The 24,373-nt window shown below is 38.1% G+C and overlaps 1 protein-coding gene across 2 annotated transcripts; it reads left to right on the top strand.

Annotated features, from left to right (window-relative positions):
• Positions 1–206: 206 nt before the first annotated feature.
• Positions 207–18,407, top strand: GARIN2 (golgi associated RAB2 interactor family member 2). 2 transcript variants are annotated; one of them, XM_061182676.1, is made up of 7 exons: positions 207–216; positions 687–862; positions 3,645–3,844; positions 4,548–5,082; positions 7,950–8,197; positions 14,565–14,593; positions 18,274–18,407. In XM_061182676.1, the coding sequence occupies exons 1-7, from the start codon at positions 207–209 to the stop codon at positions 18,405–18,407; spliced, it is 1,332 nt and encodes a 443-aa protein (XP_061038659.1). The 2 variants fall into 2 exon arrangements, with proteins under 2 accessions (XP_061038659.1, XP_061038660.1); XM_061182677.1 differs by lacking the exons at positions 207–216; positions 18,274–18,407 and adding an exon at positions 17,289–17,353 and having other exon boundaries at positions 704–862.
• The last annotated feature ends 5,966 nt before the right edge of the window (positions 18,408–24,373 follow it).

Genomic DNA, 24,373 nt, shown 5'->3' on the forward strand with positions numbered 1-24,373 from the left:
CGCATTCTAGGACCTGTTCCCTTCTTGGAATTCTGTGATTTCTGGTAGATGAAAGGTGAAATCCAATGATGTAGAGCCATTGGTGTCTACTGAAGCAGTTTCTGGAGAGAGAGCCAGAGCGAGAGCAGGAGATGTACAGCTGTCAGTGACTAGATAGATATCCACTGTTCACTAAGCCTCCGTCATGGGTGAATGGTCAGGAAGAGATGGTCTCAGGTTAGTATGGTTAGTATGGTATACCCTACTTACAAAAAAGGACTTTAGACCCGTGCATGCTGGGAAGGATAGAGGTACCATTAATTAGGAAGATGGAAAATAATGGTTTGGGGAGGGGGGATGTATGCTGAGAGGCCTCCCCTAACCACCCTAACTAATTTCTGTTGCCAGCCCCACACCCCAGACACTTTTTATCACATGGATCTGATCCAGAGTCTTTGTAGCCCTTACCATCCAACATCTTCTTGCTTACTCGCTTACTTGCTGTTTCCCCAGAGACTGTAACCTGCGTGAGGGCAGGCATCTTATTGGTCTTATTCACATGGATCTCCAGTGCCCATTACAGTCCCTGGAATGTCGTAGATGTTGATAAAATTTGTTGAATTAGTGGATAATTGAGGCGACTTAATTATTATATTAGATTTTCTCTGTCTCTGTTCATTGTATTTCCATTTCTTCAACTTTCTGAGGTTTATACATGAGCACAATGAAGAAGAATAACAGGAAGTCTACTACGAGGATCGACGAGCAAGATGACATCTGTGTCCCAGACTCCAAGGATCCAGGAGAGCTTCAAAATATGTTGGATGAAGGAGAGTATGCCCCTTTTGTATCTCCTCCGATATTAGAGAGCAATTTTATCCAGGTAAATAATAACTGAGCCCTGAATTAAGTTCCAGTAACTTTGGTAATTAATTTTCTCAAAGACAACAGAAAAGTTTGGAAAAATTGTTTTAACTGGCAAGGGAATGTGTGATACAATTAAAGGGAACAGTTTGGGAACTTCAAACAACCTAAAATAATTATAATGTAAAAGGAAAATTCATTTCAAATTTTCCCAACAAACTTTTACCTAGAAATTCTGTCCCAAGTCTACTGAAATTTTCATTCTATCATCATCTCCCCAAAACTACACAGAGATTATAGTCATTTTTAGAATATTCTGCCACAGGAAAGCACTCAGATAACTTCTTAACTTAGGAGACATTTTAAAGAATAATATCTATGACACAACTAGGGATTAAAATGCATTTTGGTTCTTAGTTCTGAAGGTAAAATATAATTGTCAAATTGTGTCAGGGAGAAAAGTTTCCTTCTCCTAAAAATGTACCTACATTATGAATGAAACTACACTTCAATGCATTTGGGAGCAGTTCTAACTTTCCTCTAAACATTCAACATTAAATTATTCAGACAGGGGCTTCCCTGGCAGTCCAGTGGTTAAGACTCTACGCTTCCGCTGCAGGGGGGTGCAGGTTCGATCACTGGTTGGGGAAGTTCCGCATGCTGTGAGGTATGGCCAAAGGGGGAAAAAAAAAAATTCAGACAAAGAAACAGGGAAATGAGTTAAATGGTGTGGGCCATACCCTTAAACTTCATGGAAATGTCACAACCAAGTCTAACGTGAAACACGCCCATTTAAGCAGCTCCTCGGCTGATTCTACAAAGGAGTGATAGGAACGACAACATACACACGTTCCCTGCACTGATGGGAGACCTCCTCACTTCCAGACACCATAGGAGGGAGGTGATGCCTCGAAGAACACTAATGTTTAAGTCATGCCCCAGAATGCATGTGATGCCGTGATTTGATGTTCTTTACCTTCTGTGTGCTTCTTTCCTACTAATAATCTTTTTATTTTATTTTTCACACTTCTGCACCTTTTTCAAATAACCATTTTCAAGCTCTAATGAACACTGGGAGAGGCAGTCAGCATTCTATAAATCAGACATGGCCCCATGTCATAACTGGATATGTTATTCCCTTTAACACACAGAACCTCTCGTGGTCGGTATGTCTTTGGCAGCAAGTTACCAAGGTTCCTGACTCAACCGTGAGCGAAAAAGAACAACAATTATCTCAAGTAGAGTGAAAGAACCACAGGACATCAACTCACTCATGGGAGTCATCAGGGACCCGGGTTGTCTCTTTTTGTTCTGTCACCCTCAAATTCACTCCCTTCGGGATATCACATGCAAACAGGACATGACAGCTGCCAGCAACGGAAGGGATGTGTCTCATCCTTGAACTGTCTGTGAGGTCTGAGAACCCTTTCCCAGAGCCTCCAGGAGGCCCCCAGTAGTGTCTCATTGGCCAGGGCCTGCTGAGAGCAATCACTGGCCAGGGGATGGAATGGATCACCATGACCAGTTTAGGTGGGTCAGGATTTAGCTCCTCAGCTGGGGCAGCATCCCTGAGGGGTAGATACTGGACAAAACCAGAATTCCATTAATCCGGAAGAATAGGAGCATGGCTTTGGGTAGGTAATCAATAGTGTAGGTTACAATCTCTTTCTAAATATATTTGTTTTTAAGTCATTTTTTTTTTTGAAGCAGTTAATGTACAGCTGAGAAACCAAGTGTTTCCCCTCTCTGGCTTCCTTCACGTCCCTGTCTACCCACTTTCCAGTCTCCTCCTCTTCCAACTGGCAGAGGTTCTCAGCCAGTCTATGTCCCACATTGTTCAGGTCTCAGCTAGAGGTCCCTTCCTCAGGGAAGGATTTTGTGACCCTATGGTGAGGGTGTGCTGGAGCTGGCCGATTGGTAAGTGTTCAGGAAGTTTACAAGTCAGTTGTTAAACACAGCCATCATTAAGAATTAAATTGTATAAACTTATAAATAAAACTATTCAAAACAAAGGCAACAAGGGATTTCCCTGGTGGTCCAGTGGGTAAGACTCTGCACTCCCAATGCAGGGGGCCTGGGTTTGATCCCTGGTCGGGGAACTAGACCCCACAGGCATGCCGCAACTAAGAGTCTGCATGCTGCAACTAAGAAGTCCACATGCTGCGACTAAGAGCCCACATGCCACAACTAAGACCCGGTGCAGCGGAAATAAATAAATAAGTAAATGTTTTTTAAAAGTACCCCCCCCCAAAAAAACAAAGGCAACAAATACTCAAAACTCATCATTCCTATTATATTGCTACATTTTACTATTATCTTGAGGTTATGGATACAAGAGTTTGACTTCTGGGAGAATCAATTGGTTGTATGGATTTAACATAAAGAGTATGGTATATCATTGTCTGTAAATTGTGTGCTACTCATCTTTTGTACTAGTGAAATTGATAATAAACTTATGAGTATCTTCCGAGAGACAGTGGTTACACACTTATCAGCACACCACTGCCTTCTTCCTCCCAAGTCAAGTTTTCTGTGATGTGCTCCACAGCACAGCACCCTGAACTTATACTCAGTAACACTTACAACAACACTTAGTGACATACTTGTCTAATGTTCGCCTTCCCCAGTGGACCCCACAGGTCAGAGACTGTGTCTGTCTGTTCTCTGTGATATCTCCAAGAATTCACACGAACAAAGGCATCATGGTTCATTTCTCCTTTATTCCTATACTGCTTGGGTAAACGAGGTTGTCAGGGCCACACACTTTAACAGAAAACTCCTCTTCCTGTTCTCTGCCTCAGGTCAACAGAAGAGGTAAATCCATTTACCTTCATAACCGAGCCAACTGGGTGACTGTAGGCATATGCTCTTCCAGTCCCACCCTCAAGACCCCCAACGTCATGCTGTTGGCACATCTGACACCCGCCGCCCAGAAAGATTCAGAACCCCTTTTTAAAAGTCTTCTGACATCTCCTTCTCCAGAGAATCTGGTGCTCACCAGGTGAGTTACAAAGGGAAGAGCTTAAAGACCTCTCAGAAAACATGCTTTACACCTGAGGAGCTGAGAATAGAAACACAGATGACAAGTGGTCCAAGGGAGCATCTCATTTGTGCTCCCTGCTGCAGATGAGAGAGTCACATCCTTAAAGTCTGGGGAGATAGTTTGACAACCTGGAAGTCAAACAGCCATTCACTTTTCAAAAATTAAACCTAAGTAACAGGAACTGAAGGCTCATAATAAAATGCCTCTCTAGAACATTCCCCCCACCCTATCCCAACTTCCATCAGAATTAGCTCTGGTCTTGTCTCAAGCCACCAACTTGCTGTAGGATGCACAGCAAATCACTAACTTCTCTCAGTCTCAACCTTGCAGGATTAACTAAATGGGACAACTTCTCCTAAATAAATAATAAATAGTTGATATTTTAGTTCATTAGAGTCTTAGTATGATTCAGGCAAGAGGGCCCTCAGGAGCCTGATTACACATACTAAAAATCAAAGTTTTGACCCTCAAGAGCTAAGAACCAGACCTGGGAACATATGGCCACAAGAAGGTCCTACCCCATCCCATGCCTGCCCCTCCCCAGGCCTGTCAGAGAGACACGCCTGTTGTTCTGAGTCTCACGCCACAAACTGCTATAAAAGGAAAGTCCTCATGAGAGTTTCCAATCAGGCCTCCAGATGATATTTGCATTTGTCTGCAGGTTTCTCCCTCTGCAGTTTGTGACTCTTTCTGTGCATGATGCTGAGAATATGCGCATCAAAGTAAAGCTGGTGAGTGGCCGAGCCTACTACCTACAGCTCTGTGCTCCTGCATGCAAACAAGACACCCTATTCTGTCAGTGGGTGGAACTCATCTCCCTCTTGAATGAGGAGAAAGCCAAAGCTTCCAAAGTGTCGGAAGTCTCCAGCCTCTCAGAAATCACAAACAGCACAGACATCACAGGGTCAATGGACATCATGGATATTGCAGCCTTCACAGCTGTACAGACCCCACACCTGTACACATGTTCAAACCCCATCAATGACATAGGAAGCATTGATTTCTCAGAATTCACGGACATCACGGATGTCACCGATGTCACGGATATTCCAGAAAATGAGGTCACCGAGGCCCCAGATATAAGAATTGTCACAGAAGTCACAGAAGTCATGGACATCTGCAATGTCACAGTGGGCTCAGGGGTCACAGTGGTGTTTGAAAATGATGACATACTCAGGGCCAAGCGGGAGGAAAAGGTATGTGACATGGAAGACTTTCATTCTCTAACAATCACTCTCTTTCACCTTCTTTGGTAAGCTACCTGACGTCGATTATCAAAATGCTATGGAACTTACTCTGAGTAACCTAATATTAATAATGAGTTCTGATACCTGAAGCCTGGTGTAAAAGAGTTGTAAGATGTTCCCTGAAACAGGCAGTGAACATCCATACCATACAACTTAACCCTGTATCAGAAAGCTATGGTGGGATAGAAGGAACTTTGGTATCAGAGTCAGAAGCCCTGGGTTGGAATCTTGCCCTGCTGCATATTAGTTTGGCCAAGTCACTGAACCTGCATGAGTCTGTTTCCTCATCTCTCAAATGAGGATATTAATATCATGCAAGGGCTATATTAAGGTTTAAATGTACACAAAAGTATGAAGTATACTGAAGGATGGGGTGAAATTTCAATAAGAAGTGAAGGTGGAAATAAGAAAATAAAATACCCAAAGTAAGCATCTTTAGAAAGGGCCAGAAAGTGGAAAAACACAGAGACACATCTGAGAATAAATCAGTTTGGCTGGAGCATAATATATGTGGAAAATATTAGGATATAGGATTGGAAAGTTGCTTGCAAACCTTGAATGCCAAAATAAGAAGTGTAGACTCAGTCCTTGGGCAAACCTTAGCCACAAAATCTCTGTGTAAGGGAGTGAAGGAGCTGTGTTTTTACAAGATTAGTCTGATGGAAGGATGGATTGCAGGTAAAGAGATCAGTGTGTAGACTGCTGCTGAGAAGCCTCCGTGGGGCCCACAATAGAAAAATGGCAGAGGGCAAAGATGGACATTTCCAGAAGAAGAAAATGCTAGCTAATGAATTTAGTAGAAAAGTTTTACCTCACTAGTAATCAAAGAAATGCAAACTTGAAAAAAATTTCACCTATAAAACTGCTAATTAAAAGAATAAAAATAGTCAGTGTTAGTAAAGGTGGGGTCACCTTGGAATTTGTAAAGATTCATAGTAGGGTGAGAATTGGAACAAACTTTCTTGAAATCATTATGAGTCAAGAACCTAGAAATGTTGACACCCTTTGACTCAGTGATTCCACTTCTAAGAATCTTTCTTAAGGAGTTAATCATCAATAGGAATGAGGATTTAACTATAAAGATGTTAATCATACCACATCTATACCATGTTTATAAAAATGAAATAATGAAAATACAGAAGTAAACTAAACAACCACCACAGAGAAATGGCTAAATGAATTTAAATCCACAAAGGTCAGGTGCCATGTTTATCTCATTCAGGAGCAACCACAGTGACAGGCAAGATCATAGTCACTCAGGAAATATTTGTCAGACGAATGACTACTCTGTAGCTGTTAAAATTGTTGGAGAATTTTTCTTTACTTGGAAAAATGTTTATGATGTAAACCTGAGTGAAAAACGAAGTAAAGAATATGATCCTTATTACATAAAAATGCATGTACACACAACAGACAATAGGAGGGGGAAAAGTCATATTGTTAATAGTAGTTTATTTCTAGATTGCAAGTTTATAAGCAATTGATGTTTTCTTCTTTATATATTTCTGAATTTTCTGTTTCCTACAATAAAAATAATTTTTAATTAGAAAAATTCAAGTAGCTTTACACAGTTTTTAATAACATGGGGAAATTTTTATAATAAATCATTAAGTGAAAAATGTGGGATATGACCACAAAGCAGACACATTCAAAATAAATAAATGGACAGAAAGATCAGAATGAAATGTGTCATAGTAGTTATTTCTGGCCTGTGGCATCAAGCAAGCAATAATTTTCTCCCTCTAACTTTATATCTCTTAGGATTTTCTAAATATTCTATGATAAATATACATTACTTTCATTGTCAGAAAAAAATGTTTTAGCTTTAAAGAAGATTATTGCATTATTTTCAAGGAACAGCCGTAGAGGTGATGGACTACGTAATGACAAAGGGAGGAAGCAGGTGCAGATGTGAAGGACATCAGAGAGACAGAGTCTTTTTTTAAAGATTTATTATTTATTTATTTTAATTTTTGGCTGCGTGGGATCTTTTGTTGCGGCACGCGGGATCTTTCGTTGCGGAACATGGGCTTCTCTCTGGTTGTGGTGTGCGGGCTTCAGAGCTCATGGGCTCTGTAGTTTGCGGCACGTGGGCTCTCTTGTTGAGACGCGCAGGCTTGGTTGTCCTGCGGCATGTGGGATCTCAGTTCCCTGACCAGGGATCGAACCCGCGTCCCCTGCATTAGAAGACAGATTCTTTACCACTGGACGACCAGGGAAGTCCCAGAGAGACAGAGTCCTTAAGACCGGCTGACCTATTGCTCTGAGGCCTGAGAGAGATTCCAAGGAAGGCAGGGAGCGACAGAGGTGGTGTATTAACAGAAACCAGGACATTAGAATGGGAGATATTTTAGGGTACTAAGTTTTAGATTCTAAGTCTTTTGAAAAACAAACTCTTTAGTATTACTAGGAACCTCCAACTCCTGTCACCTATTAGATGCTCTTAAATCAAGAGCAACCTTGGATTAGGGAGCAGGTGTCAAGGCATTTCTAGAAAACCTTCCTTTCCCTGCCAATTCAGGGAGAGGAAGTCCTGCAATTGAGTCCTAATTTTCTTCTGTGAGGTGACATTGGTGTACCTGACCACGTGAGTTTTAGCATGTGCTGTGTCAGGTCCCCATGCTGCCAGCCTCCAGTGCCCACCTGGGCTCTTCTCAATGGCTGTGCAATACCAAGCCTCACCCGCCTCATTATTGCGCCTGTGCACTTGAGGCCACTCAGTAAATATAGATGAAATGATTACTGCTCCTTAAATAATCTGCTTCTGTATGATGCTCTTCTGCTCCCTGATTTGCTGCTGCTTGTTATTTTCAAAGGAAAAAATGGAAAATATTCTGAAGCCTGGCTGTCAACGAGATACAAAAATTAAGAATGAGTTTAGAGTATCCTCAAAACATGTCACCATCTCAAACCTAATGCTGACTTTCGAAGGTGAAAGATGTTTTCAGACTACCTTGACTCCAGAAGAAGGTGAGACAAATAAATCCAAAGAGATGAGTGATAGACCCTCTGAAATAAGGACAACAGACTCTAAAAGCACGGCTCTCAAGGCTGAAGAATCCAGGTATGTGAGGCAGGGAAATGCCAAGTGATGCTAAGACGTGAAGTATGTAAATAAATGCATGCTTTCAAGTCCCTGCAACTAGGGCATTGTTTGCTGAACATTCTCAGACATACATACAATGTAATTGGATGATAACATAATCAACTCAATTATCCACATTTGGTTCAACCTTGTCTAATTTTTATTTTCACACCAACTTCTCACACCATTCAATTGGCATTCTGGGCTATCTGCCTGGTGTCAGTGGTGTGTGCTGAAGGAAACAGAACAGAATCACGATGTCCACATTTTGGAGTTAGAGGCTAGAGTAATTACGGGTATTTTTATCTTTACACTCTCTGTATTTTCTTCTCTACATATCCCTTACCCTTTTCTACATTTCCAATGAATCACTTAATAATCTGAAAAACTATTTTTATAATTGTAATACCCAATTGCAAGATGAATGTGAGAGACACTGTGGTATTATAAAGATAAAAATTAATATGATCATTCTGGAATAACAGCTAATAAGAAACCAGAGAAAAATATAGATATCTAAATGCTGTATTAGCAAGAATGAAAATGAGGAATGTCATGAATTATGTCTAAGTTCTTTTTAAATATAAAAAGGAACAGGGGAAAACAGGGAAACAAACTTTTTAAAAGTTTGATTCATTCATTCAATAATATTTACTGAGCACCTTCTATGTGCTAGAGACTGGAAATACAGCAGTGAAAACAAGTCATGGAGTGTTTCATTCTAGTGGAGGGTATAGATAATAATCAAAGTATATTATGCCAGCTGGAATGTGCTGTGAGAAAACAAAAAGTAACAGAAGGATTTGAGGAGGGAGTAGGGATATTTTATGTAAGTGGAAAGGAACTGCTTCTCTGAGGAATGGCAGAGATCTGAAGGAAGGGTGGAGCTCTGAGGGAATAGAGTTCCCAGCTGACTGCCTGCATAACAATTATAAATGGGACACGTTAGGTGGTCAGTAAATTATCATTATTGTCACTATTACTTCATTTCCAACAGCGTAGATAAAAGAAAGTTGGCTATTCTGTCAAAACAAAAACAAAAACAGAAAACAAAATATCTTAATTGACTGAGGGTAAAGTGTTCAAAACTGGCTTTCTCTTTAACCTTCTTTCCCAGCTAAGAAGGGGTCCAGGGAAGCAAAGGAATATGGATGATCCTTAGAGGATTCCTAAGCCTTGAAGTCAGAGTAACATTTGCTTTTGCTCCTGGGCAGCCACATTTCTCACAGTTCTAGGGCCTCTAGATCCAAGTGCCAATACATTCAAGGTGTTGGTGGATCTTGATTATAACTTCAATACTTTTGGTTGTATGCTTAAGCAAAGCATCGTGTCCTATGTAGGGTTTCTATACCAGTGGTTCTTAATGTGTGGCTGGTCAGCAGCATCACCTGGGAGCCAGTTAATGATGTAAATTCTCAGGCCCACCCCCACCCTGCTGAATCATAAACTCTGGGATGATCTCAGCATTTTCTGTTGTAATAGGCCTCCAAGTGGTTCAAATGTACAATCAGGTTTGAGAACTGTTGCCTTATGAGAAGCCAGTCCTAGGTACAAAGCAGGGCTGAGCAAGGCTTGTGAGGGCTTCTCCTGAGGCCCCAGAGCCAAAATGAGGATTCCCCTTCATAGCCATAGGAAGAACAATCAGCTCAAACTCAAGGGGGGCTTCTTCAGAAATTTTTCCTATATGACCAAGAGCTTTTAAGTTTGGATGAAAAAATACATTAAAAATCAATTCATATAGATAACTAATGAGAACCTGCTGTATAGCACAGGGAACTCTACTCAATGCTCTGTGGTGGACCTAAATGGGAAGGAAATCCAAAAAAGAGGGGATATATGTATACATATAGCTGATTCACTTCGCTGTACAGCAGAAACTAACACAACATTGTAAATCAACTATACCCCAATAAAAAAAAAATCAATTCATGTCTTTTTCTTCTCTGATTGCCGTAGCTAGGACTTCCAAAACTATGTTGAATAAAAGTGGTGAGAGTGGACATCCTTGTCTTATTTCTGATCTTAGAGGAAATGCTTTCAGTTTTTCACCATTGAGATGATATCAGCTGTGGGTTTGTCATACATGGCCTTTATTATGTTGAGGTAGGTTCCCTCTATGCCCACTTTCTGGAGAGTTTCTATCATAAATGGGTGTTGAATTTTGTCAAAAGCTTTTTCTGCATCTATTGAGATGATCATATGGCTTTTATTCTTCAATTCGTTTATGTGGTGTATCACACTGATTGATTTGCAAATATTGAAAAATCCTTGCATCCCTGGGATAAATCCCACTTGATCATGGTGTATGATCCTTTTAATGTATTGCTGGATTTGGTTAGCTGGTATTTTGTTGAGTATATTTTCACCTAAGTTCATCAGTGATATTGGCCTGTAATTTTCTTTTTTTGTGGTATCTTTGTCTGGTTTTGGTATCAGGGTGATGGTGGCCTCATAGACTGAGTTTGCAGGTGTTCCTTCCTTTGCAATTTTTTGGAATAGCTTCAGAGGATAGGTGTTAACTCTTCTCTAAATGTTTGATAGAATTCACCTGTGAAGCCATCTGGTCCTGGACTTTTGTTTGTTGGGAGTTTTTAAATCACAGATTCAATTTCAGTACTTGTGTTTGGTCTGTTCATATTTTCTATTTCTTCCTGGTTCAGTCTTGGGAGATTGTACCTCTCTAAGAATTTGTCCATTTCTTCTAGGTTGTCCATTTTTTTGGCATAGAGTTGCTTGTTGTAGTCTCTTATGATCCTTTGTATTTCTGTGGTGTCAGCTGTAACTTCTTTTTCATTTCTAATTTTATTGATTTGAGCCCTCTCCCTTTTTTTCTGGATGAGCCTGGCTAAAGGTTTATCAATTTTGTTTATCCTTTCAAAGAACCAGCTTTTAGTTCATTGATCTTTTCTATTGTTTTCTTCATCTCTATTTCATTTGTTTCTGCTCTGGTCTTTATGATTTCTTTCCTTCTACTAACTTTGGATTTTGTTTGTTCTTTCTCTAGTTGCTTTAGGTGTAAAGTTAGGTTGTTTATTTGAGATTTTTCTTGTTTCCTGAAGTAAGATTGTATTGATATAAACTTCCCTCTTAGAACTGCATTTGCTGCGTCCCATAAGTTTTGGATCATCGTATTTTCATTTTCATTTGTTTCTAGGTATTTTTTTTTTATTTCCTGTTTGATTTCTTCAGTGATCCATTGGTTGTTTAGTAGCATATTGTTTAGCCTCCATGTATTTGTGGTTTTTTGCAGTTTTTTTCTTGTAGTTGATTTCTTAAGCTCATAGCATTGTAGTAGGAAAAGATGCTTGATATGATTTCAATTTTCTTAAGTTCACTGAGGCTTGTTTTGTGGCCCATCATGTGATCTATCCTGGAGAATGTTCCATATGCACTTAAAAAGAATGTGTATTCTGCTGCTTTCGGATGGAATGCTTTTATTTATTTATTTATTTTCCGGATGGAAGAAACTTTCCTGCTTCAGATTGAGGGTGGAGAAGTAGCTGAAATAGAGAAATTTCCCTCAGAACACTGATCTATTATTTCTTGATGGTAACCACTGAGTTCTTTCAGTGGAACTAAATAATGCCCAGGAGGACTACTGGAAGTCTGATGTGTTAGAGGAGAAAGAAGGAAGGGAGATTTAAAAAGTAATCAATCATCTGTCAGAAGTAGTGAGAGAAAAACAAAGAATGTAAGAGGCAAAGGTATAGAAGCAGGTGCCACTCAATAGAAAATATATCTTTTGCTATGTATGAGTATGACTTTCATAGAAAAGCATAAGATTTCTAAAAAACAAATGAGATAAAAATGAATCCATCCAATCTAGCAATTTGTCCTAAATAATAATTAATCAGGTCTGATCATCTGACATCTTCCTTCTGATTTATTTCATTCATTATGTCTCAAATTCTGTCCCGCCCTTGTCTAAGGCTTCAGAAACACACGATTCAAAATCTAACAAGGTTAACTGTTTAAATCATTTCAACTTCTTTCCTTGCCCTTTTGCAAATAATAGATGCCCTGAAGCACTGGATTAACTTTTAATGCCTTTAAAAGAAAAAAAAACTTAAAAAAAATAATTAATAAACTTTTTTAAAGTACAGTTTTAGAGTTACAGAATAATTGAGCAGATAGTACATACAGCCCCATATACCCACCCCACTGCCACCTCCTCACCCTCCTCTCATCCCCAGTTTCCCCTATTATTAACACCTGCATTAGTGTGGTACATTTGTTACAATTAATGAACAATATTGATACATTATTATTAACTATAGTCCCTAGTTTAAGGTTCACTCTCTGTGTTGCACAGTTTTGTGGGTTTTGACACATGCATACTGACACGTATCCACATAAAGAACAGTCTCGCTACCCTAAAAATCCTCTGAGTATTAGATAAGCTCTTAGCAGTTTTTTTAAATATTAAAAATTGTAGAGAGAACTTAAGTTTTTAGGTTGAAAAATGATCTGCAGGTGCAAAATTTTGTTAGTCTCACTATTATGATCACTATTAGAAATGATAAGAAAATGAATGCCTATATAAATAGCAAAAATCTTAGAATTTTAAAGATTGAAAAGGATTGTGGTTAGCAAATCCCAAACTCTTCCAGGCCCTGCCCTTCAGTCTCTCAGCTTCCTGTGTGATCTATCTGCTGACTCTACTGTAGAGAAAGAAAGAAATAGATAAAAACAAAGCAAAAAACAAATTTTGGTTCTAACTAATCCTCTTAAGTCCAATTTAATCAAGCATAAATTATATTTTATTGCCTATTTACATCAGGAACTTAATTACTAGCTAGAGCCTAATTTGAGAATGTTCATTATAAATGAAAGATGTGATAAGATCAAAGAACAGAATGGGATTCACTGATGCTTAATCCTGGGACAATTGCAGGATTAAGTCAGGACACCGTGAGAGTGATAAATAAATTCTAGTATATATTCATTTTTCTTCTCCAAGACCATGGATTTCAGTGACACTTTCTAACCGTATACTTTGGAACAATGGAAAAAAGAAATTAAACAATGACGTCGTTGAATATTTTGCCCTCAGATTCATTGGTCTTTCAAATGTAAATTGAGCAACTTAAATCTAGATGAGTGAAAGACGATGGAGACTTGTGTAATGTCATTTTAGGTGCTTTAGAAGTGAAGGATTTACTTTATAAAGCATTTATATTCCTTCTCATACCTTGGCAATAGTGCTACTGTGACTCTTCACTTTGTTTTAAAGAGGATAATGGCAGGCTTTATTTTAATTTGCACCTATTTTTTTTTAAAGTACACTTACTTGATATTTCTCAGTCTCTTGAAAACTTTTATCGTTAAACTCAACCTTATTTAAATCACCAGACCTACTTGGTACATGAGTAGTTGTTTGCAAACTTCTCAGAAAATTACTAATTTAACCTTAAGATCCATTGTAGAACCTGAACTGCATGGATTTGCCAGACCTCTTAAATGGATCAGAATTATGTCTTTGCACATTTATCTGGGAAGATATTATCTAAGGATAATTATTCTTCCCAAACCCTTTTACTCAAACAGCAATACTTCCAAAAGAGTTACTGAAATGTAGCCAAGGAACAAAGATTTGGTGAAAATTAACTGACTTAAGTTTATATTTTAGCATGTCAATGAGGTTACGAAAATAAGTATTTTTTGATATTAATTTTAAAAATCAGGCATGCAGAAAACAAACTTCTTTATCCAAAGACATCTCTGAAAGTGAAATAGCCTGAAAAACTGACAGCTAGTCTCCTATTTTATCCACTAAACCATAAGAAGTATATTAACTTGGACAAATACTTGGGTATGTTATTCACCTACAAGATTCCCATCAGGGCCATAGAGACTGTGATGAAGAGCTAGCAGAGTAGGCACTGTAACCCCAGTCACCCATCCATTCCAGAATGTACCCCACGTGTCTATGAGAGCCTATATTCCCAACACAACTGACTCTGTTTACGGAAGCCCCAGAGCAGCAGCAGTTAGCTTCTTTGAGTCTCAACCTCAAATGAATTTTCAGGGGCTCGAGAGGTAGCAGGATAGGGATGGTCACAGCCTCACTGAGTGACAGGTGATAGTTACAATAAAAATAGGTTATACGTAATTACATACAACTCACTTTTACAGCTTTTACATGTTGGATAGCTTACATGTTACAAAAATTTAGGTAATTTTACTCTAAGATGTATTATAATGAATAATACCCTTGGCTTGCTAAATATGTTTCATTACTACCTACAAAGTACTTAGAGAATGATTATCTCATACCTAGTAATTCTTTTCTAAGTATTTGTGGTTATACTGGCAAAACTTTGAAATGTGCTATTTATTTTTACAGAAGCAGGAGAACTGATTCAGACACTTCAGGTATGAAACAAATTCCACTACATTTCTTTGTGATCCCTGGTATCAAGCAGTCACCTCTGGGTTCTAGAACAGAGTAGTTAAGAACAAAGGAATCCAGCTAGATGTTCTGATGCATTCCCTTTCCTGCCTTTGCTCCATTGTGAGAGTCCTATCCTGCAGAAACTGCCTCAAAGACTATATTCATGCTATCTTTCAAGTGGTAGGCATCACTTTGCTTTTTTCTGTGCTGATAGAGTTCCCTAGTTCCCTGAATGTCTAACTCACTGGGCGTGAACCACTCCCAAGGTAGCTCTGCGGGCAGATCCTGAACATGATACGGCCTCTTATTCCTGCTGATTTGGAAGGGAATTGATCCACAACTCAATTTCTTGGTAAATCTAAAACCACCTAGCCCCTCTTTTCTTCCTGCTTACGTCTTTGGCTTCTGCTTCGCTGTCAGGTGATACCATTTAATGTTTTTTTCTGGCAGTTTTTTCCTTACATATTTCCATATCTCGGGATCTTTAACTTGTAACAAGTGTTTGAAGTAGAGGCTGTCGTGTAGGCACCGGTGGAGATTTCTCCCCTTACTTGCTGCTGACCCACTTCTAAGTTACTGTCTAACTTCTGGGGGTAGAATAGGCCTCAGCTCCAGTCATGCACATAAAAGAACATCATGGAAGGAACACAGAAGCACACTTCACTGAATGTAAATGGAGAGGAAAAAAATACCAAAAACACTTGAAGACATTTTTAGTCACTTTTGCAAGTCCTACCAAAAAAAAAAAAAAAAAAGCAAATGATTGGTGGGGAGGGCTAAATGGGTAAAGGGGATCAAGTGTATGGTGACAGAAGGAAAATAAATTTTTGGTGGGGAGCACATTGTAAGATATACAGAAGTAGAAATATAAAGTTGTACACATGAAATTCATATAATGTTACAAATAAATGTTAGCTCAATAAAATTTTTAAAAAGCAAATGATTATAGGAAAGCTATTTATACAAGCGGGATTTGTCTTTGGGCCTTCTCACTGGAATTTAGTGTCCAGAATACCAGGTGAACTTCACTGTAATGTGGTTTTACCTATATTTCAATCTGAATATAAACCTGAAAACAATGTAGGAAAATGCTATCATAGTTTATAAGAAAAATACAAAATTTTCTTCGCAATATATAGAATTTTCATCTATCAATTTCTATCCCAAATTTTATTTCAAAAAGAAATCAAATCTGTAAAAATTCCAGAGATATCCTACACAGGCAAACATTTTCCTCTTATTTTCTAAAGACAAGGATAAATCTAGCAACAGCCTTACCACTAATACATAATTAGTACAGGAGCATATGATTAGTACATTCTTCGTACATTCTGAAGCACTCCTTATTTTAGCCATGGAAATTTGAAATTAATGTAGGACATTGATACTTTTATTTTCATCTTATATGTGACTGATTCTTTTACCTGTCTTCTGGCACAAACTCAATTTTGTTCAACTGAACAAGCGTTCATTGCCTATCTATTATATATGAGGCACTGTGACAGGCTCTGGGAGAGATTAAAAATAAATAACAGGACCTATTGCCTGGCCTCAAGACATGTGCACAAATAACATAAATAGGAATGTTATAGGCCCTATATGAGAAAAGTGGAGAACTTAGTTTTAGCTCAAGAGAGAAAATCATGAAAGATTCTATGAAGGAGGCAGTCTTTGAGTTAGGAAGGGGGAAACAAGAATATCCTGGATATAAGGAACAGTGTGGGCAAAATCAAAGGGATGAGACAGTGCTGGGCATGTTTAATTTAGGAGTAGTGAGAGAGGCAGCTGGAAAGCAAGGCAGGAGCCATTTCATGGGGGTTTTAATCCACACTAAGGAGTTTGGAAAGTACTACTTGGTAGGTAAGGAGGAGTCACTGAAAGCCAAGGAAATGACAAAATTAGTATTACATCTTAGGATGAATACTCTGACTGCAGTCTCTAAGAGAAGCTGGAAGAGGCTAGAGGCAGAATGTCATTATAATAGTCTAGGTGAAGGGTACCAAAGTCTTGGCCAGGCAAGAAGCAATGAGATGAGAACAAGGACATGAACACACAGTCAACAAGTTTTAATGACTAACTACCTGTGTGGACACGAGAAAAAAAGGACTGAGGAGGACAGAGTTTGGGAGGCAACATGACTAGGAGGTAGTGAGTCCATGAAGCAAACTGGGAAAAGGAAGAAAATCTGGAAGGAAAAGGTGAAGAAATCAGCTATGAAACACTGAACTTAGAATCAAAAGCCCTAGGTTTGAGTTCTAACTGCACTTCCTCTGTTTCATGAACGCATCATTTAATCTCTCTGGGCCTCAGTTTCCTCAGCTATCAAATGTGTGTGCATATGGGTGGGGGAATGAGGAGGGCATGACTGGCTGTCTCAAGGCCCTTTCTGCTGCTATGATTTTCTTAGCTCATATTTGTGGTCCTGGTGGCCCATCTATGTAAATTTATCAGGCAGCTTGAAATGGGGCTCTGGAAATCAGGAGCTGAGGAAAGATACAGCAAACGTGCAGCAAAATTCCACTCTTGAGCTTGTTAAATCACGAAGATGGTACAATATACACATTTGGCATGCAGTTTTCACGAAGTATTAATTATTTTCCCTGTTTGTTTTCTTTCATGTACTTTCTCATTCTTCCTGCTTTCCTTTCCTATATCCTCTCACTTTTCCTTACTTAGGATTGTACAGTTTTTCAATTTTCCCTCTGATTAGCATTTCTTTCCCCCTTATCACACTCCTCTGAATCACTTCTTTTTTCCTCTTTCACACTCAACACTCTTCACCCCAAGAAAAGCAAAGATTAGTAGAATTTTAATCCCTTGTCCCATTGAATTTAGACTGAATGTAGACGGAAAGTGAGTTTGTAAATCTGATTTCTATTCTAGGCAGGAGCCAGAATAATAACTGCTCCCATGGCAGTAAAACAAATCACTGTTTCTATTAACCCCATCAGATTCACATTCACACAACTCCTGGGCAGGGCTAGTTGGGGACCATGGTCTCCAATTCATCTCTCCAACCTCTCGGCAGTTTGAAAGAATGACACTTTTTCCCCTTTTTGAGTAAGGTTTTGGGTAAAGTGGCACCGCAAATGTACTGTTTTTATGAAAAGGCTACAAGGCAGGGCCCAGGCTAAACCCATCTTCTCTGGATCTGGGTCCATCTTTCTCCTTTATTGACTTTCAATTTCTTACCTTTCTAAGCTTTATTCTCCTTAACTTTGCTGCTTTCTTTACAGTGAGCCCAAACAATAGGCTTATCTATGATCCCGTGGTATTTTTCCAAGATGGAAAGAAATGAGACAAAGGATAGAGATTCAAGAAATAAGAGGGAAATCATTTAAGAAATACTGGGAGTGTCCTCCCCTCCCCCACCCATCTTTCTTTTCCACTTTCCTCTTAACTACCGAAAATCAAACCCTTGGAATCCTAAGCAGCCAGGTTCATTCTCTGTTTATGAAACCAGGGCTAAAAAGAGAAAGAGTGGGGGAAACTGTGAAATTTAACAATGGGCTCCATCGGAAAGGATAAAGACATTTTTGATGAGGAGGTTGGAACATCATTTGAATTTAAGACTCAAATTTAAGTTCTCTCTCCTTCTGTGACTTTTTTCTCTCCTGTTTTTGGCTTTTTTCTTTCCTCCTCACTTCCTCTCTCTCTCTAGTGATCTCTCTTCCACTTTGCCCCACTATTTTCTGGCTCTCTCTTCTCCTGTCAAATCCTCTTCTAATTTCCTCAGTCCTGTGCCTCATCTGTCCTCCCTTTCTCAGGGGAATACATGTGAGGAAAGGAAAGTAAAACAAGAAAAGGCCAATGGAAAAAACAAGTAAGACAACCTAAAGGTAATTTTTACAATTATAAGTCTATAGATATAAATGACAGACATGACTTTTTCACAAAAAGCTGTCAATAAACTGAATCTTTTAACATTGAATCTTATTACTTCTATTGTAGTAACAATAGAGGTGGAATGGAATATTGAGATATTGTTGTGGTTTCTGCTCTAGAATCCATCAGGGGTCAAAATGTAACATCAGCACAGGGCAAGAAGGCGCTTCAGGTGAGGCACTGGCAGGGAATTACTTGCTACTGCTTTTACAGTGATTCCTTTCATTCTCGTTGCTACCTTCCTCTTTGCTCCCTTATCATACTCTTTCCCAACCTGCTTTCTCAGATTAGCCAACACAGCCAAAGCCTCTTACTTTCATACCGAAATTATACAAATATTCACAGACTCCCTGCAGGGCTGCCATGTACAATTGTGCAGATTGTACACTGCACAGAGTTGGGGGTCCCATTCACCTTGTAGTCTCTGTGCAATGAATAAATTGTACAGCTGTATGTGGTGGCATACAGTATTCTAAATTTCTTTGAGACACTAGCTTTACAGTGAGTTACTTATGAATGAAACTTCTCTCAGTTGCCTCTCCCAATATAGCTAATGCTGTGTGTGTGTGTGAGAGAGAGAGACTGTGCATGTGTGTGTGTGCGCATATGCACACACATGCATTTAAGGCTGAATTCACACAATTGAAGGGAAGTTTGGTGAAACAGGGGTGGCTTCAGCAGGAAGCACATGCCCATCTTATCAGGGCTCTGATGATGGAATTGAGGTGCCCACCCTCTTTTCCGCCTTTCTGTCACTCTGCCACCAAAGTCAGTTTAGCATTTGAGCACTGAGTTTATTAACAGGGCCCCACCCAGATGCACACCATGGGCCAGAGGTAATGCACCAGAGAAAAACAATGTGGCCAAAAAATAACAAATGTTCACACACCATAATCCCCTGGCCTTCACATACTCTCCTTAGTCTGTGCTGTTCTTTTGTCACTTCTTTTCTTAATAGTGTATTAAGAGCATACACTATTAAGTATGCTCTTAACAGTGTTCTATGGTGGTGGACAGTGAAGGGATGGCACTCAGGGTGATATGCTGATTCCTACACCCACCTAGGGAGAGTCCCAAGCCCAGCTATTTCTCAATATATTATAGCATTTACAGAGAGAAGTTCCTTTAAAAAGCTAACCCAATATTCTACAGTGATTTCATCCTTTGATTGATATATTCTATAACATGAAATTTCAAATATTGTGGTCTCATTAAGAGAGATCTGCAAATGCAAAGAAGGGCAAAAATGATGATATACATAACATATTTAAATCTTGACTTCAGAAATTTAAAAAGTGGCTCCCAAATATTTAAATTGTGAATCGCTAATATATGGGAAAAGGTAGATGATTTTTTTATATGGTGAAAAAAGTTTGCTACTAATAAAGACTTCGTATTATTACAACTGAAATAATGTGAAAGTTAATTGGCCCCTTATTTACAATGAGCATAAATTATGTGTATGTAAATCTCACATATATGTGACTTATTTCAGGACTCAGTTTAGCACAGATCAAGAACTTGCAAATAATTCAATGACAATATCTATAAGTCTTAAAGAATAAAAGCCCATAACTTTAATCTTGACTTTTTGATTTATTAGATTATTACATGGTAGAAATAACTTTTTTTTTTTTAACATCTTTATTGGAATATAATTGCTTTACAATGGTGTGTTAGTTTCTGCTTTATAACAAAGTGAATCAGTTATACAGAAATAACTTTTAAAAACAAAAATTTTAAGAAATTCCTTTAATATTGCATCAACTTCTAGATTTAAAAAATGAGATCTTACCTGTCCGAAGGATATTTATTGTTATACTAAGAAGAAATGCTGTATTGTATTATAAATGTAATTTTACTTATTTCAATCACTTATTTTACTCATGTTTAGTTATTTTAAGTTTTATACTTAACAGTAATAACTTTAAAAGATTCTGTATTTCAGACTTTTGAATTAATTGAACTGACTCCATCTTTTTTTCTCTGCCAGATAAACACAAACTACTAAACTAAAAAACAAGCACAGCTCAGGAAATAACAATCGAAGGAAGGGAAAACAAAGCAGCGTCTTCCATGTGGCAGAAATAAAGGCTACTATTGATCATTAAGCATTTAATCCATGTCAATCTAATTTCTTAAATCTTAATTATTGTAATTGTGGATACTGATTTTAAAGTAAGTAGAGAACTATACAAAGTATAAGATTTTCAATTCATAAACTCACTTTTATCTGCAGAGCTTCTTTTCTTTGGGGTTGTTGGATAAATATGTTATTCTCTTTGGTTTTACTTTTTCTCATTTGGACATTAGCCCACCACTGTGTTGTTTCTAACATTGGGCACTCTGGGGTCCTTGAAAGTGGGACCATGTTCTTTCCGTCTTTGTGTTCCAGTGAGCAGCTGGCCTAAGAGGCAATACTTAGGGAATCAATGAATGCCATTTTCAAACAGGTTTTTTTAAACTCTCTATGCTTTTAAAAATAAAAAAGAAAGTACAGACAGTCTCCATCCAAAGAATCATTTGGATTTTTAAAAGCTACCACTTACTCATTTTCAAAAAGCTGCCAGTCATTCTACAATGTGCTTTGCATGCATTCTCAATCCTCACTTTGATCTGAGGAGTATAATTACTGTCCTGTTTTACAGACAGATGGTGATAATGAAGCTTAGAGAGATTAAGTTATCTATTCAAAATCAGACAGCTAAAAAATATATATATTTTTTGAATTTCACACAAATAGTACTGGTATTTCTACAGTGACCTGAGTTGCAATAACAAGTATGTCTCACCTCCATCTTCCTCTTTCTGTCCCACAGACAGCTGTCTAGAACTACGTGGTCCAATATGGTAGCAACTCATATGTATGGCTCTACTGAGCACTTGAAATGTGACTAGTGCAACTGAGAAAGTGAATTTTAAATTTCTTTTAATTTTAATTAAATTTAAATGTAAAAAAACTGAAGCAGTGTAGAAGTTTTCTTCATTAAACATAAATATTGTTTTGGTAAGGCTACATTTTTTTCACTTCAACTGTTGAAAATTTAGCATCTGTACTGTGATAAAGTGTAATGTACACATCAAATTTTTAAGTCTTAGTATAAAAAAAGAATGTAAAATATCTCAATAATTATTATATTGATTGTGTGTTTAAATTATAATATTTTAGCTGTATTGGGTTAAAAATTTATAAATTAATTTCATCTGTTTCTTTTTACTACTAAATAGTATGTCACAAAATTACATATGTGGCTCACATTAGATTTCTATTAATGTTGCTATAGAGGAAAATCCTCTACTCATCCCCCTTGGCCCACAGCCCAGGGGATTCTTCCTTCTTTTTTCCTTGCTGTTCCAAAGATGAAAGGGGTTTCTTTCCCACTTCTACAATCAGAAATAAAATAGGGGGCAACCAAGATAAGATTACTATCGGGGTCATTTTTAAGTTATGAATATATATAAACTAACAGTTTCTAATTTGGAGATGGCTGTCTCATTACAGGAAATGCTTCCTTGAGAGTGATTATCTGGAGCAAATTGATTCTGCAGGGAAGTCACAACTAAGACTGAGTACTATTACCTAGTAACAGAGTCCTTCAAAAGGCAGTACCAGACCACACCAACTGCAGGTGACTATGTGGAACAACTAGATCTTTCATACATCATGGTCCCTGTACAACCACTTTGGAAAACAGGAAATGTCTTACAAAGTTAAGATATTCTTTTTTGTTTAAATTTATTTATTTTTGGCTTAGTTGGGTCTCAGTTGTGGCACGTGGGCTCTTCGTCACAGCACACAGGCTTCTCTTTAGTTGCAGCACACGTGCTTAGTTGCCCCGCGGCATGTGAGATCTTAGTTCCCCAACCAGGGATCGAACCCGTGTCCTTCGCATTGGAAGGCAGATTCTTAACCACTGGACCACCAGGGAAGTCCCAAGACATTCGTATCATATGACCAAACAATCCTACTCCAGGTATTTACTCAAGAAAAATAAAAACATGTTCACAACAAGACATATGTTCAAAACAAGACTTATACACAAACTCCCATAGGAGTTTTGTTCATAATAACCAAAATCTGAAAAGAACCCAAATACCCGCCAACAGAGAAACAGTTCAACAAACTGTGGTACTGTGTATTCATACAGTGATACTAAATAACAACAACAAAAAGAGATGCAACAACAACAACAATGAAGTCAGATACAAAAAGAATACATACTATATGATTCCATTTATATGAACATTGAGAAGGTAAAACCAATTTTTAAAGACAAATTAGATCAGTGGTTGCATGGGATCAGGGTGGGCTGGAAGGTATTGACTGCAAGGTGGTAAAGGACACTCTTTGAGGTGAAGGAAAGTTCTATATCTTGACTGGGGTGGTAGTACACTGGTGTATGCGTTTATCTAACTTAACACTTTAAAGTGGGTGCATTTTATTGAATATAAATTATACCTCAATAAAACGATTTTTTTAAGGCAGTACCGTATTTTTATAGAAAAAAGGAAACTCAAGGAAGTTCAGCCTGAAGTTGCAAATTTTTATTAGGTTTAAACATACACACACACACACACACACACACACACACACACACAAACTTGCTTGCTCTTAATAATGTACTGAATTTTTTTCTTAAAAATAGGTTTTTGGTCAAAGAAAATTCATAAATATTCCATAATTGGGTTGTTTCAACTTTCTGCAATATTCATTATTCTTTGTTATATAACACGTAAGACAGGTTTATAACATTTACCTAAGCTTTTAGAATTTCGTACCAGTACTCCTTTATATTATTTTCCATATTGTCCTACTGTAAAAATAGCTCATGGGATAGCACATTGATTCCTTAGTACAGCACTGTCCAGTAGAATTTCTGTGATTATGAAAAGCTCAATATCTGTGCTATCCAATATGATCAGCATAGCCTTAGAACACAATTCTTAAGACAATGCCTATTATAAGGAAAAATATGTTCATGATTCATTCTACTTTAAAACAATATTTTAAACTATACTTTGGAAATCTTTCAATAAAATGAGGGTGATATTCCCTGTGGATGGATAAATAAGTGTTACCTATAAATACCAGATATTAATCTTGAGCATAACTGGCTGTCAACTGTCAATGGTCTGTTAATGTCAATATTTAAGGAAAATTCAACTAAAGACCAATAAGCTAATTATTAATACATGGCTGATGCAAGTGAGTGCAGTGTTACCTTTCTAGGAAGCAGATGATCTCCATGATTTAGACATAAAGTCAGTCCTTGAATGTATAATACTTGTTAGAAGAGCCTTTAAACAGGCTGAGACATCAGAAGTGCAGATTTGTCCTCTGTCACTGCTACTGCTACAGGACTCTGAGCCACAGAGACAGCTCTTACCTTCCCTGCTACTGGCACCACTGCATGGGACCAGGACAAAGTAGGGGTGTCCCGGATTTTCTGGCTAGAGAACTAGCGTGAGTACTACAGGAAGCAATCAATTCCCACAGTAATAAGTTTTAACTTGGAACACATTTTCTGATGCATTGGTGAAGTTCTGTAGGAGCAATATTATAGATCAAATAAGGTGTTTTGGTTTTGGAACTGATATAAAAACCTCACCATCATAACTTGTCTGTTATTTGAGAGATCCTTGTATCTTTAAATATATCAAGCAGATCTAGATTTTGCAGGGCAGAAAGTCTCTGTGGCTCACTGAACACGTAAATAAAGCCTTCTTACTAGGGGAAAAGCGGCATGACTTCTGAAAGGGAGACTCATGCCACAGGAATCTATCAAAGTTCACTAGAGCTAAGTCTGTGTGAAAACAAGGGCAACTTTATAGAATTTTAGAGTATGAATTTATTTGAACTGTTCACACCTTTTGAC

The sequence above is a fragment of the Eubalaena glacialis genome, chromosome 2 (genome assembly GCF_028564815.1).
Source record: "Eubalaena glacialis isolate mEubGla1 chromosome 2, mEubGla1.1.hap2.+ XY, whole genome shotgun sequence".
NCBI classification, from domain to species: Eukaryota; Metazoa; Chordata; class Mammalia; order Artiodactyla; family Balaenidae; genus Eubalaena; species Eubalaena glacialis.

What these genes read in the sequence shown, in the direction of transcription:
- GARIN2 (XM_061182676.1), top strand. An exon ending in GGGCCAAGCGGGAGGAAAAG is followed by an intron (nt 5,083 to 7,949) that starts GTATGTGACATG and finishes TTATTTTCAAAG; the next exon opens with GAAAAAATGGAAAATATTCT. An exon ending in CTCAAGGCTGAAGAATCCAG is followed by an intron (nt 8,198 to 14,564) that starts GTATGTGAGGCA and finishes TTATTTTTACAG; the next exon opens with AAGCAGGAGAACTGATTCAG.